General features: G+C 43.7%; 1 protein-coding gene across 1 annotated transcript in view; it reads left to right on the forward strand.

Moving 5' to 3' along the window:
- The first annotated feature begins 956 nt into the window (after positions 1-956).
- The window catches only part of WDR76 (WD repeat domain 76), a 43914-nt gene continuing 28777 nt past the window's right edge, over positions 957-16093 (forward strand). Inside the window, exons 1-4 of the mRNA XM_004609793.2 lie at positions 957-1654; positions 2427-2825; positions 6680-6772; positions 8124-8179. Of these exons, the coding sequence (XP_004609850.2) occupies positions 1595-1654; positions 2427-2825; positions 6680-6772; positions 8124-8179 (608 nt within the window). The 5' untranslated portion in view covers positions 957-1594. The remainder of the gene's footprint in view (positions 1655-2426; positions 2826-6679; positions 6773-8123; positions 8180-16093) is intronic.

Below are 16093 nucleotides of genomic sequence, written 5' to 3' on the forward strand. Positions count from 1 at the left end.
TTTCGGAGGGTACTCTAGGTTTTGCCGGTAAAGGTTAGCTTGTTAGTTTGGTTTGAAGTCGAGGATAATGGCTTCTTGAAAAACTATTAGAAAAGGGCTATTCACTTTTGGCGCTTAAAATTAATTTTTAATTTTTTATTTTTTGGTTCTTTGGTCCCTACCTGGCGATGCTCAGCTTACTCCTGGCTCCGCACTCCGGAACTTCTGGCCGTGCTCCGGGGACCATATGGGATGTCGAGGATAGAACCCGGGTCAGCCGAGTACAAATGCCCAACCCAGAATTAGATTTTAATCAGATTAGAATCCCAGTTTGGAGCTCCTGATGGACTCGGTGGACTAGACTGAGTGGGTTGCGATGGGATCTTTTAGTAATGGTGCGGGGGTGCCTCACGACTATCCTTCATTGTAGTCCTCACTTTTAAACTTTTGAGTTATCTCCCTTTTATGGAGGGGTCTATTATAATATAAACTGCTGTCTGGAGTATGTTTGTATTTAAGTCTGTAAAACTTACAGAATGCCCTGCTGGTTCTCTGTAAGGAAGTTTGGGGTACTGTATAAAGGTTCATATCTTCAATAAGTTGGGATTTTATCGAGGGGAAGGCTTCTCGGGCATGTAAAATTAACAGAAGCAACTGTAATTTAGTAGCTAGGCTGTGTTAAAAAACATTGACAATTGGCAATTTAGAATTCAGAACATTATTCACTATGGGAAGAATTTTGTAACTTCTGTGACGGGGGTCCACAGAAATTCAGTAGTCAGACCCTCTGTCGAGTTTTTTTACTTTTTGTTTTTGGGCTCCAACCCTGAAGTGCTGGGTCATCATACTGGTGAGTGATGTTCAGGGGTTTTAACAGTAAATTCTGAATCAAAGATTGGTGTAGGGGCTGGAGCAATAGCACAGCGGGTAGGGCGTTTGCCTTGCACGTGGCCGACCCGGGTTCGATTTCCAGAATCTCCTATGGTCCCCTATGCATCGCCGGGTGTGACCCCAAAAAAAAAAATTGGTGTAAATTTGAGAGACACCATATCATGGAGTGTCTTGGATCTGCTAATAGGATTAAGTCTCAAGTTATTTCACCTGTGTTCTAAAATTGGCCCCAGGATAGAAGAAATAATGTGTTTTTTGCGCAAGAGACCCCAAGGACAGAACCATTAAATTCACCAGAACCTAGGATCAAAAAAATATATTTTGTCTCATTGTTTCCCTGAAGTAATTGGGGTATAACTGTAAGTTGACCCACTAAAGAGAGGGAAAAACCCCTGCTCGACTCTCCCTCCCTAGCCTCAGCTGAGCCAGCAGAGTCACCACCGCCTGAGGGAGGGTCACCTCTCGGGCTCCACCCCTCCGTCGCCTACTCTCGGTCTCCAGGCCCGCCCCTTTAAGGACACTAGCCTCGTTCGGTTCCGCCCACCCTTGTTTCCTACGGGCCCCGCCCACCAGCCTGCTACTGGCCCAGTCTCTAAGGGGCCCCGCCCACCCGCCTGCAACTCGCTGAGTCTTTAAACGCCTTGCCCGCGGGTACTCAGCGCTTCAGTTTTCCGTTCTCCCGCCTAATTTTGGTGCCAAGTCCCAGCTGCTTAAGCCGCGCAGTATGTCTGAGTCTGTTGTGGCGTCTGAGAAGGCCGGCTCCAGTAAACGACTCCAAGTGGAGGTGAGAAATTTTGTCACTTCCAGGTGTGCTCCTACATCAGTGTTTGTGAGGCCCTTGTCACATCATGTCCTGGAGGGCCAGTGGTCCCAGAGCCGGGTCCTGGAGTCGATCACCACCGCCTTTCAAAACCGATTTCCCGGGGCTGGAGTGATAGCACAGCGGGTAGGGCGTTTGCCTTGCACGCGGGAGACCCGGGTTTGATTTCCAGCATCCCATATGGTCCTCTGAGCACCTCCAGGAGTAATTCCTGAGTGCAGAGCCACACCGGGTGCGACCCAAAAAGCAAAAGAAAAAAAAAAAAAGATTTCCCATCGCTTACGGCGTCAAATAATGTAACGAATGTTTTGGATGTTTCCAAAATTCATCAAGGTCCTTGCCTTGATTTTACTTTATGGAAATGGGGCCTTCAGCATTTAGAGAGATTATTGTCAGTAACCCAAGAAATAGTGGCAGGATGGGATCGGAGACTTATTTGCTTTTGCAATAATTAATGTCAGCTGGCAGTAGTTTAAGCAATTCCAATTACTTTGAAGTTAAACAGTCCAGATAGCCTCATCCGTTACACATGTTGATCGTTATGGTATTAGCCTGATAAACTCCTAAGCACAAAATACAGGTTCGGTCTGAGAAACAATTCTATAATGGTTGGATGGGAGTTTCAGACTATCAGTTTGAATTTATTTTGTCAAATTAGACGTATTGATACAGATATGTCTGTAAAATACACAGGGCCTGGGATTCTAATACTGTTTTCCTTTATTGACTTGAATAGGTGAATGAATATAAAGAAAACCAAGACATTACTTTTCTATCTCTGAGACCAGAGCAGCCTACAGCTTTAGGAAAAGTAACTAAGGTGTGTCTTATGCCCTTTTCACTCAGTAATTATAACCCAGGCCAATTTAAGTGCTCCAAATCCCTTCTAGACAAAAGTTCTAATAAAGTGGCACCTAAGAATCTGTTTAAGAAGACTAAAATTAAGAGAACTTGCCAAAGGATTTTAACTTCAGAGATGGAAGCTACAATTTCCAAGGCAGAATTTACTGTGCAAAAATCATCCTTAGATGTTCCTACTGAAAGTTACAAGGTACCTTTGGATACAGCGATTCTCAGTGTTGATAAGGAAAACAGTCAGGATGGAGACAGTGATGAAGACATCACATCAGGCCTGGTAAGAATGTAATTACTACCTGTTCAAATTTTTCTTATTTTGAAATTATGATTAGTTAAGGTTACCTACTCGTGGTGTATTCGATATACCAAAAACTGTAACAAGTCTCACAATGGAGACGTTACTGGTGCCCGCTTGAGCAAATCCATGAACAACGGGATGACAGTGCTACAGTGCTAAGGTTACCAAGAGACTTTCCACTTCAAATACTTTATCATCTAACTTATATTACTTGAAATGTTATTTTATATTTTCATTTTTGGCTACACCTAGTGGTATTAAAGGCTTACTCTTGGCTCTGTTGTTCAGGTCACTTTTTTTTTTTTTTTTTTTGGGTCACATCCAGCGATGCACAGGGGTTACTCCTGGCTCATGCACTCAGAAATCACTCCTGGCGGTGTTCGGGGGACCATATGGCATGCTGGGAATCAAACCCTGGTCAACTGTGTGTAAGACAAACACCCTACCTGCTGTGTTATCACTCCAGCCCCTGTTCGGGTCACTTCTGGAGGTGCTAGGTGGACCATATGTGGTGACAGGAATTGACCAAGATAGGCTGTGTGCAAGACAAGTGCCTTAACTCCTGTAATATCTCACTGCCCTTGAAATTTTATGATTAGTAGTAGTAGTTTTGCACGCGGCCAACCCGGGTTCAATTCCTCTGTCCCTCTCAGAGAGACTGCCAAGCTACTAAGAGTATCCCGCCCACAAGGCAGAACCCGGCAAGCTACCCGTGGTGTATTTGACATGCCAAAAATGGTAACAAGTCCAAGTCTCATGATGGAGACGTTACTGGTACCCGCTTGAGCAAATTGATGAACAACCGGATGACACCGGATGACAGTGCTACAGTAGTAGTTTTTTGTTTGTTTGTTTGTTTGTTTTTGCTTTTTGGGTCACACCTGGCAATGCACAGGGGTTACTCCTGGCTCTGCACTTAGGAATCACCCCTAGTGGTGCTCAGAGGACCATATGGGATGCTGGGATTTGAACCCGGGTTGGCCTCGTGCAAGGCAAACGCCCTACCCGTTGTGCTATCACTCCAGCCCCTACAGTAGTAGTTTTGAAGCCATACTTAACTGTGCTCAGGGCTTACTTCTTTCCTCTTACTCGGGGATCACTCCTCATAGGGTTGGGATGGGAGACCACATGGGATTCTTGGGAGTGAACCTGGCTGGGTTAGGTTACGTGCAAGGCAAACACCTTATGCTGTACTATCTCTCCTGCTCAAAATTTCAGTTTTTAAATGCTTAACAGATAACTTTCTTCGATTAGTTTTGCTCATTATTTTGATTTGTCAAAGAGAGAATTGACTTAGTCTTCACTTTCTCTTTCTCAATTGCTTTAATATATCTGTTTACTCAGGCTTTATAACATCTTGCTCACTCTATATGTTTATACATGCCTGGTATACCAGAAGTTTTGTCAAAACTACTACTAGCTGACAAAAGGCATTTGAGAGACATAAGGCATTTGAGTGAACCTTGATGCCTGGGTAGGAAAATCGTCACTAATTGATGTGTGCTGAATAATATACAAAAAAGTACTTATATACCAAAAAGGAGATAAATAATAGAGTAGAAAATATAGATGAAAACAGTTCTACTTAAAGTCATAGTATAGGGGCCAGAAAGATAGTACAGACAGAAGTGTGCTTGCCTTGCATGCAGCTTATCTGGATTTTATCCCTGGCTACCACACATTCTCTGAGCCTTGATAAAAGTGAGCCTTGAGCACTCCCTAGGGTCAGGCTCCAACCTCCTGCTCCTCCCCCGCCCCCCATCTCTAATACCATAGTACAAATCAGTTGAGGAAGTCAGTCGTTACCTCTTTAGAGTGCTTTACTTCATTTAAAGTTCCAGTTTTATGCAACACAAGATAAATCATGACAGGGCTAAGGTGACAGTAGAGCATGTAGGGTGTTTGCCTTGCATGTGGCTGACCTTGGCACTCCATAGTGTCCCCTGAGCACTACCAGGGATGATCTCTGAATGCAGAGCCAGGAATACCTTGATGGGTGTGGCAACAAAACAACACAAACCAAATGATAAATCATGAGAAAAAGTTGATGGAACTAGGGGAACAGAAAATAATGGTAGAGAAATTTAAGAATGGATAATTGAAGTGTTGCTATGAAACAGGATATACCTATATCTTTATCTATATATGAATTAGGATCTATGGTAGGACGATATGGAGTTAAGTCTTAAGTGCATTAGACAGGGATTTGGAAATCTAATGTTTCGGGGTTGGAGCTATAGTACAGCAGGTCGGGTGCTTGCCTTGCATTTGGCTTACTTTCGATACTTGGAATCCCATATGGTTCCCTGAGCACTGCCAGTAGTAATTCCTTAGTGCAGATCTAGGAGTAACCTCTAATAACCACTGGGTGTAGCTCTCCAAAAAAATTTAAAAAGAAAGAAAAAATATCTAGAGTCTAGGGCCAAGACCCCTTCTAAGAAATTTAAGTCAGTCACCTCTAAGTGAGGGAATTGGATAAGATCACAGGTTTGTGTTTTTTTTTTTGGCATGGGGGTGGCGGGGTGGCATACTCTATAGTGCTTATGTCTTTTTTTTTTCCCCCACTTTTTGGGTCGAACCCAGTGATGCTCAGGGGTTACTCCTGGCTCTGCACTCAGGAATTACTCCTGGAAGTGCTCGGGGTACCATATGGGATGCTGGGGATCAAACCAGGGTCGGCTGCGTGCAAGGCAAACGCCCTACCCGCTGTGCTATTGCTCCAGCTCCCTACAGTGCTTATGTCTTATTGCTGGCTCTGCATTCAAGGATCACCCCTGGTGGGGCTAAGGGGACTGTATGGGGATTGAATTTGGGTTGGCTTTGTGCAAGTCAAGTGCCCGACCTGCTGTACTCAATCTCTGACCCCAGAGCTATTTTTTGAGATTACTGGATTATATTATCATTGGCCTCTTGTACTGTCAGAATCAGCTATAGGACTAATCTCATGGGATATTAAGTGCCAAGTCAAAGAATTGTTTCAGTTTTCCAGCCCTGGAGTGCTCCAAATTCCACAATACTGACAGCCCCAGGAACACAACAAATTAGATGGAAAAGTAGCATAGAAACCAACCAAGCTCAATAAGCACAAACAATTAATACAGAAGTCTCAACTAGTAACAAACCGTTCAGTAAATCCTCAGACAGTGACTTTAATAACCCCACTGTGTAATGTAACAATTTTCTCAAGCTTTCTCTTACTGAACTATTTTTGATATTTCCATTTACCATTTTGTTGTAACAGCAGTATAAAAATATTATGTGCCTGCTCAGGAACCAGACTTGGGGGGGGTGGGGAACTGGGGACAATGATGGAAAGAAGGCCACACTGGTGGTGAGATTGGTGATGGAACATTGAATGCCCGAAACAACTGTATTTTGAACAATTTTGTAAACCATGGTGTTGAAATAAAGTTCTAAGAAAAAATCAAATATAAAGCTTTTTTTTTTGTTTTAAATATAAAGCCTAAATCAAATATAAGACATATCAAATCAAATATAAAGATTTTTATGTTTGGGCTACACTCAGTGGTTCTCAGGGATCATTCCTGGTCTCAGGGATCACTCCTAGCATGCTCAGATTGTGAGGATTGATAACCTGGTAGGCTCCACTTCAGTATTATCTCTATTACAGATTTGTGTTTGGAAGTTGTTCCTGGCAATGCTCAGGAGACCATGTGGTAGAGGATTAAACCTGGATCTCTAGCATGCAGTTCTCTGAGCTAGGAGATGCAGTTTTGCAATTTGAATTAAGGTGTGCATATACATATGTAGACCTAAGATTTATGAGTTTACCCTGGATTATGTAATATAACAATCTTTTTATTATTTCATAGGATGATTTTTCAGGATTATCATCGTATGAAAAGAAGAGACTAAAGAACATATCAGAAAATGCAAAGTTTTTTGCTTCTCTTCAGTTGTCTGAGGTTTGTATGAATTTCTAGTTAAAACCAGCATCTATTTTTCTTGCCAGTAGGTTCATAACATACTCATGGTTTCAAAGTTCAAACAAGGAGGGTAAAAAAAAAGTTTTTTTTTTTTTTTGGTTTTTAGCCACATCTAGCTGTGCTCAGGGATCACTTCCTTTTTTTCCTTTTTCATAACAGGGATAACTTCTGGCAGTGCTCGGAAAACCAAATATGGTGCTGGGGATTGAACCCCCCGTCAGCTGCTTGTTTGCAAGGCAAGAGCCTTATCCATTGTACTACTGTTCTGGTCCAGCAGAAAGTTTTACAGTTAATAGAGATTACCATGTTCTATTGAGCTCATCATTTTTGTTTTGAAATTGGCATGTTAAAATCATCAATGGCAGTTTAGTTCTGTTTTATATATAAAACAATGATGTTTGAGGGGCTGGAGTTGTAGTACAGTGGATAAGACATTTGCCTTTATTGCAGATGACCCAGGTTTGAGCCTCTGCACCCCATGTGGCCTCCTAAGCCTTCCAGGAATGATCCCTGAAAGCAGAGCTGGGAGTAAACCCTGAGCATGACTGTGGTCCAAAAGCCAAACAAAAAATTAGGAGGGTTTGGGTAGGGGCCAGAAAAGGAGAGACAATGGACTTAATATGAGCGATGAAATTGTTGAGCCACTGACTTGGTCTTCAAGCTCGTGTTCTCCTTGAACATTTATCTCCCTTGCTTATGTCTGTTTCTTTGCTTGCCTATTTCTGCTCTAGAGAATCTTGTGTTTTCTCTTAAACACACACCTCTCTCTTTCTCTCCCCTCACATCTTTCTGAATGAGCATCACTAAAGACATCTTGCTTCACCAAAAAAAAAAAAAAAAAAGTAGTGGAGCTGCTAACAATTAAAAATTTATCGGGAATTTAGACAGAGATTCTCTTATTTTTACCTTAGTTAACAGAAATTATTGATTTATAGACATGTAACCTTTAATTTTTATGGAAAATGTCAGAGTTAAATTTCCTGTGATAGAAGTGAAACCAAACTGACTTCCTTTTTTTCCTTGTGCTCTTTTTATTCCTGGCTCTGTGCTCTGGGGTTACTCTTGATGGTGCTTGGGGAAACATGTATTATAGATCCAAACTGGGGTTGGCTGCATGCAAGCAAGTGCCTTAACTCTGTACTACTTACTCCTAGTTCTCTGCTTAGGGGTCATTCCTAGTGGTACTTGGGGAATCGTACTTGGCATCAGGGAACAAACCGATCCATATAGATAAGTGCCTTACCACTTGTATTATCTCTCTGGCTACATACATATATATATTTTAAGTCCCATATTTTTATATGTTCATATATATATTTTTATTTTGCAGTCAGCTTCAAGGCTTCTTGGCATGATAAAGAAGAGACCGCTTCCTGAATCAAAAAGGTAAAAGTGATTTACAGTAGAGGTTCCCAACTTACTTCACCAAAGTTTGCTTAGTGATCCCCTGGAAGTCTGCCTTATTTTTAGTTAATTTTTGGTTTGGGAGCTATATCTGACGGTGCTTGGGGTTACTCCTGGCAGTGGTTGAGGGGTCAGCGGCTGGGATGCTGGGGATGCCAAAGCAAGCACTCTATCCGCTGTACTTTCTCTCCAGCTCCAGGATTTTGGGGGATTTTTTTAAATGACTACTCAGTTTTCATCTTCATACTTGTGATTGATTATCTAAGTTTTCTATTTATTTCTTCTGATCAGACTTGGTACGCTGTATTTCTCTCAAAATCTTCCATTCCTTCTAGGTTATGAAATGTCTTGGCATATAGTTGCTCAGGGTAACTACCATTACCTTTTGTATTTCCATGGTACTAATTTCTTATTTTTTCTCCTTTAATACCAGAGATTAACCCAGGGCTTCACACATACAAGGCAAATGCTCCACTATGAGCCACATCACTGGCCTCTCTATTAGTCCTTCCTTCCTTCCTTCCTTCCTTCTTCCTTCCTTCCTTCCTTCCTTCCTTCCTTCCTTCCTTCCTTCCTTCCTTCCTTCCTTCCTTCCTTCCTTCCTTCCTTCCTTCCTCCTTCCTTCCTTCCTTCCTCCTTCCATCCCTCCTTCCTTCCCTTCTTCTTTCTTTCCCTCCTTCCCTCCCCGCCCTCCCTCCACCTTCCTCCTTCCCTCCTTTTCTCCCTTCCTCCCTCCTTCCTCCCTCCTTCCTCCCTACTTCCCTCCTTCCCTCCTTCCTTCCTTCCTTCCTTCCTTCCTTCCTTCCTTCCTTCCTTCCTTCCTTCCTTCCTTCCTTCCTTCCTTCCTTCCTTCTTCCATCCTTCCTTCCTTCCCTTCTTTCCTTCCCTCCTCTCCCCGCCCTCCCTCCACCTTCCTCCTTCCCTCCTTCTCTCCCTTCCTCCCTCCCTCCCTCCTTCCTTCCTTCCCTCCTTCCCTCCTTCCTTCCTTCCTTCCTTCCTTCCTTCCTTCCTTCCTTCCTTCCTTCCTTCCTTCCTTCCTTCCTTCCTTCCTTCCTTCCTTCCTTCCTTCCCTTCTTCCTCCCTCCCTTCTCCTTTTCTTTCTTCCTTTCCTCCTTCCTTCCCTCCTTTCTTCCCTCCTTCCTTCCCTCCTTCCTTCCCTCCTTTCTTCCCTCCTTTCTTCCCTTCTTCCTTCCCTTCTTCCTTCCCTCCTTTCTTCCTTTATTCCCTTCTTCCCTTTGTTCCTCCTTCCTTCCTTCCTTCCCTTTCTTCCTTTCTCTTTCCCCTCCCCTCTTCCCTTCCTACCCCCCTCTCCTTCCCTCCCTCCCCCTGGGATACTGGGGGTTGAACCTGTTGCATAAAAGGTTAGTGCCCTATCCACTGTACTAACTCTTCAGTCCCTCCTAAGAAATATTTTTTCTTTGGTGGTGGTGGGCAGTGGGGCTGGTTGTGCTCAGGGCTTACTCCTGGCTCTGTGCTCAGGGATCACTCCTGCTGAGACTTGGGGACTATATGTGGTACCAGGGATCAAACTCGAATTGGCCATGTGCAAGGCAAGTGCCCTACCTGCTGTATTGTAGCTCCAATGTGGGCTTTTTATTTATTTTGTAAGACAATTTGAAAGTCTTTTTGAAGATCCAACTCTTGGTTTTAGTGATGTTTAAAAAAAATCATTGTGGGTTGCACTCCCAGAAATTCTAAGGCCTGATGATGCCTGGGGGCCACCAGGGTCACATCTGGTATTATTGGGGTGGGATCATGTGGTGCCAGGATTTAAGCCCAGTCTGTACTCTACCACGCAAGGTTGGTTCCTGCCCCTTATTTATCTTTTCATTTTAAGTTTTATTATTCACTTTCTCTACTGGCATTTAGGTTTTTTCCCCCTTTTCAAATTGCTTTATGTGTATGCTAAATTGTTTAAGATTATCTTGTTTCCTGATGTATTATGTTTGCTAATAACTTCCCTTTCAGTAGTGATTTTGCACCACAATCTGTATTGCTCCAGGGCTACTCCCAGCTTGGTGCGGGGTGGGGGGGGTGGGGGTGTGGGGGTGGGTGGGGGGGTGGGGGGGTGGAGCTTCTGGCCGCCAGGTACATTATTTTGTTTGAGGCATTTGGGCTAGTGCTACCCAACAGTGCAAAGGAAACCATGCCTGTTGAGTGATAGAGATCAAACTTGAGACCTTTCCTGCTAGCACTCCAGCCCTTGAGCTATTTCCCCAACTCCTGTCTTCAGGCACTTTGAAAATTTTTGCTTTGATTTTCTTGTATCTGATGCTTTTGCAGTTTTAAAACTAATCATCTTAAATTTTGCTTAATGGTTAGCATGAGGATAGAGATGAGCATCATCTATAATGGGAATTTGTCTTAATCTGTCAAATTTGAGAAGGTAGATATAGATTTCAATTTTCAAAAGCACAATTGGAATAATACTTTTGTCCTGAATTGATGACACTACATATATATTGGACTGAAGTGATAGCACAGCGGGTAGGGAGTTTGCCTTGCACGTGGCCGACCTGGGTTCATTCCTCCATCCCTTTCAGAGAGCCCGACAAGCTACTGAGAGTATTCTGCCCACACGGCAAAGCCTGGCAAGCTCCCCGTGGCATATTCGATATGCCAAAAACAGTAACAACAAGTCTCACAATGGAGACGTTACTAGTGCCCACTTGAGCAAATCAACGAACAGTGGGACGACAGTGCTACTACAGTGCTACATACAGTGCTACATTGCTAATTTTAAAATATTATGATAAAACATTTGGTATTATTTTAACTTTCATAACTTTATGGTAGTTGTTTTGTTTCCCAGCATATGGTCTATCCTTGAATGTTCCATGTAAACTTGAGAAAAATGTAAATTCTGTTTTTTGGTGAAATATCTGTAAATGTTTATTAAGCCCATCTGGTCTAGTTCATTTCAAGCTATCATTTCCTTATTCTCTGTTTCATCTGGTTATGGTTGTGAATTGGGTCTTAAAATCCTCTATTATTGCTGTCAATATCATTCTTCGGTTTTATTAATAATTGTTTCATGTATTGTGGTGCTTCATCATTTGATATAATGTTAGATAATCTTTGTATTTTGTTTTGGGACTACACCCAGCCATAATGGGGCCTATTTTCACCATAGTTTTGGGGGATCATCCCAACAGTGCTTGGAACCATGTGGTGACAAGAGTTGAATGCTGGCTGGGGCTCCTGCATGTAAAGCATGTGGTAATAAGTGTTATATCTTCTTAATACCATACACATTATATAGTGTATGTCCACCTCCAGTGAGCACCACAATCAAGGGTGTGCAGCCCTAATCACTGCAATAGTAGCAGCAAAGGAAAAGGTGAGAAGCCGGATACAGTCTTACTTGTATGAGATAAAAGAGATTTCCAGCTTTAAAAGACCCTATGGCTGTGTTGCATAGGTTCATTGTGTAGATGGACCATAGTTTCTTTATCCACCCATCTGTTCTTGGGCACTTGGGTTGTTTCCAGATTCTGGCTATTGTGAATGCTGCTGCAGTGAGCACAGGAATACAGATGGCTTTTTTGCATTGTTTTTGGGCCCCTATGGTATATTCCCAGGAGTGGTATTGCTGGGTCCAGTGGAAGCTCAATTTCTAGTTTTTGAGGAATGTCCATATTGTTTTCCAAAAAGACTGGACCAGTGAGCATTTCCACTAGCAGTGAATGAGAGACCCTTTCTCTCTGCATCCATGTCAGTATTGGTTGTAATTTTTATGTGTGCCAGTCTCTGTGGCGTGGGATGATATCTCAGTTTTGTTTTGATTTGCATCTCCCTGAAAGTTAGTATATAGAGCACTTTTTCATGTGCCTTTTGGCCATTTGTATTTCTTCTTTGAGGACATTTCAGTTTATCTTTCCCATTTTTTTGATGGAGTTGTATTTTTTTCCCTTATAAAGTTCTACTACTGCCTTATATTTCTTGAATATTAATCCCTTATCAGATAAGTGTTGGGAAAATAATCTGTCCTGTTCCATGGGTTGTCTTTGTATCCTAGTCATCGTTTCCCTTAAAGGGCAGAAACTTCTTAGTCAGGAAGCTTCTGTTAAGAAAAATGAAGTCACAAAATTTGCCAGTTTCAGTGCCCCAGGGGAGTCTCACCCACTTTGGGAAACTGTGCTAGAGATTTCCAAGAATTCAACCCTGCCTGCTAGTGTCCAGTGAGGGGTTGCTCAGCTATCATCTTCTCTAGGCCTGATTCTCCTCAGAGCTTTTCCCAGCAGCTAAGGCTAGTCCGGACCCCCTGAGCGTGGTACTGCTTTGGTCTTCAGGTGTTTCATAGGCATGTAGAAAACCTGGAGCTGTGCATTCAGTCAGTCTTCAGTGGTCACATGAGTGGTCACAGCACATGAAGTGTAAGGGTTGGGGGGTGTATTTCTCAGCAGCTATGGGTGACATCCTTCAAAGATTGCCTTCCTGCACTGATCTCAGTTCTTTTTCTGGGTTTGTGATTCTGGGAGGGAGCCTCCGTGGGGGGAAGTGGGTGACCGTTGTGAACTGCAATAGAGGTCTGCTCACAGCTGCTTCCAAGAACAGGTTACCTGCTGCTGCTGGTGCTCCAGGTGCTTTATGCTCCGACCAGAGGCATCAAGGAGGAGCTTAGTCCAGGGCTGGGCCTACAGGATGGCATGGGGCAGAGTTTCATAAAATAGGGCAGCCCGTAGGACAGAGGTCTCTTGTGAGGAGGCCATAGGTTAAAGTCATTCATCTCCAGTAACTCTAAATGGGTCTTCCCCAAAGCTTCCAACTGTACTTGTCTACCCCTATGAGTCACGTGCTCAGTTATCAGTCAGTGCCTCTCACAGGCATTGTGTTGGTAGGTAGGAACTGTCTGATGGCCTCAAACCCCTCCCACCAGGGATGGGTGTCGGAATACTGTATGCCTGAAATCCAATCATGAACGGCTTTATAATACTCTAGGGGCTGGAGTGATAGCACACCAGGTAGGGAGCTTGCCTTGCATGCAACCGACCCAGGGTTCGAATCCCAGCTTCCCATATGGTCCCCCGAGTACCACCAGGAGTGATTCCTGAGTACATGAGCCAGGAATGACCCCTGTGCATCACCGGGTGTGGACCCCCCCAAAAAAAAAAGATTTAAAAATAATAATAATAAAAAAAATTAAAACCCTCCCACCCTCCAACACACACAGTAGGTTTGGAGATCTTTGTTTTCTAGCAGTCTGTTGTACCCCATTGAGGGGGATTATCTGTGTTAGGTCAGGATCTCAGCTCCTTGTATCCTGTTGTTCTCTGGAGGAAAGCCTCTTAGTTTCCACACCTGTTCTGTGTGCTGTATTGGAGGTGTGAGCTTTTCAGTTATCACTGAAAGGCTGTGCTGCACACGACCTGTCGCTCATTCTTTTAGAACTGTGCTTTGGAGAGCAGATATTTTACATTTCCTTTCTCTCTCTCTCTCTTTCTTTCTTTCTTTCTTTCTTTCTTTCTTTCTTTCTTTCTTTCTTTCTTTCTTTCTTTCTTTCTTTCTTTCTTTCTTTCTTTCTTTCTTTCTTTCTTTCTTTCTTTCTTTGTTTTTTTTGGGTCACACCCGGCGATGCACAGAGGTTACTCCTGGCTCTTCACTCAGGAATTACCCCTGGCGGTGCTCAGGGGACCATATGGGATGCTGGGATTAGAACCCGGGTCGGCCGCGTGCAAGGCAAACGCCCTACCCGCTGTGCTATCGCTCCAGCCCCTCTTTCTTTCTTTCTTTTGGGAGATGCTCCCAAGCAGTGCTCAGGGGACTCCAGACAACTCCTGTGATACTTGACCAGTTGGGCAGGATGGTTGAAAGCTATGACTGGAGGTTTGTGTTGCTCAGGCCTGATGGTGCTTGATGGGGCTGTGTGATGCAAGGGATTGAATCAGGGTCCTTCACCTGCAGAGCATGGGCCTTTGGCCCCTGAGTTAATGCCTTAACTTCAGAAGTTTTGAATATTTTTGTTTGGGGGCCACACTTGGGGGATGCTCAGAGGTTATTCTTGGTCTGCACTCAGGAATTACTGCTGGTTGTACTCTGAGAACCATATGGGGTGCCCGGGTTCAAATTTATGTCAACTAGGCAAATGCCCTACCTGCTGTATTATAGCTCCTATCCCAGAAGTTTTAAATTTTAATTAAGTTTACCTTGCCTTTTTCTTTGCCACACCTGGCTGTGCTCAGGACTCTGTTCAAAGGGATCACTTCTGGTGAGGCTCAGGGGAGCATATGGGGTACTGGTGATCGATCCTGAATCAGTCAAGTACAAGGCTAGTGCCTTTACCCATTGTACTATATTGGCCCTTTTCTTTCAATTTTATGTTTTTGTTGTTGCCATCTCAAAACAATAACAACAACAACAAAACAAAAAACATTTTCAGGGGTGAAGAGATAGTTTGGTGGGTAGGGTGGTTGTTTTGCATGTGGCCAATTTGGATTCCATCCCCAGTACTTCATATGGTTCCCCAAGCCTTGCTAGGAGTCATTCCTGAGCACTGCCAGGTATGACCCCAAAGCAAACAAAAAAAAAAGTCATTTTCAGGCCCAGGAGGAGGAGTTATTGGCTAAAAATACCTGCTTTCTCCATGTGAGGCTGTGAGTTCAACCTCCAGTGCCACTCATGCACTGAGCTCTGTCTTGGTGTCTTGTGTCTAGAATCTCCAGAGTTGCCATGGTATGTGCAGGTCTCTGGTGCCCAGCATGTGTGTGTGTGTGTGTGTGTGTGTGTGTGTGTGTGTAAGCACTGTGCAGCTAGAAAGCAGTGCAACTGAATATGTGCACACATTGTGGCAGAAGTGTGGCTCTAAGTGAGCAAGTGTGTGTCCCCCATGGCAACCCCCTGGGATCATTGCAGCCAGAATGTGCGTGAACACTGCTGCTAAATGAGTACATTTCCTGGCAAGCATCATCCTTAGAGTATATGACCCCAGGCCAGCACCAAGGTCGAGTATGTGATCATTTTAATAAATGTATAAATAACCCCAGGAGAACACTAAGGAATACATTGCAACAGTATGCAACAGTAACAAAGGGATCCAAAAGCTGAGAGGGTGAAGCGGGGAGGTGTTATAACTAAAGTCACTGAGGTTCTTGTCTATATTATTTTTTATGAGTTTTTTTTTTTTGCTTTTTGGGTCACACCTGGCGATGCACAGGGGTTACTCCTGGCTCTGCACTCAGGAATTACCCCTGGCTGCGCTCAGGGGACCATATGGGATGCTGGGATTTGAACCCGGGTTGGCCGCGTGCAAGGCAAACGCCCTACCCGCTGTGCTATCTCTCCAGCCCCTATTTTTTTTATGAGTTTTATAGTTTTGTGTTTTAAACATTTAGGCGTCTGAGTCAGTATGAGTTAATGTGAGTGAAGACTATAAGGTCTGTGTCTAGGTTTATTTTTATATTTTGATTTTGGGGCGGTGCCTGGTGGTGCTCAGGGATCACAGCTGGTAGGCTTCTTGTGGAACTGTATGGGGTGCTGGGGATCTAACCTGGATCTAACCATGCAAGGCAGATTTCCCTACCCACCGTACTGTCATTCTGGCCCTTCTGTATTTAAGTTCATTTTTGCATGTGAATACATTTTGCTGAAAAGACCAGTTTTGCTCCATTGTCTTCTCTTTGCTCCTTTGTCAAAGGTAAGTTGGTTGTATTTGTTTTGGGGTTTTGGCCCACACCTCTTGGTGCTGAGGGCTTAATCCTGACTCTGCATTCTTGGATCACTCCTGGTGGGGCTTGAGAGGGTGGGAATTGTGTGGCATATAGGGTGCATAGATCGAACCTGGGTTGGCTGCTTGCAAGGCAAGCACTCTACCTGCTGTGCTAACTCTCTGCCTTGCCCACCCCTGCTGTTTATATCTTAGAGTTTAACTCATCAGCATATAGATACCTACTTTATTTT

The sequence above is a fragment of the Sorex araneus genome, chromosome 3, assembly GCF_027595985.1.
Source record: "Sorex araneus isolate mSorAra2 chromosome 3, mSorAra2.pri, whole genome shotgun sequence".
In the NCBI taxonomy this organism is placed as follows: Eukaryota; Metazoa; Chordata; class Mammalia; order Eulipotyphla; family Soricidae; genus Sorex; species Sorex araneus.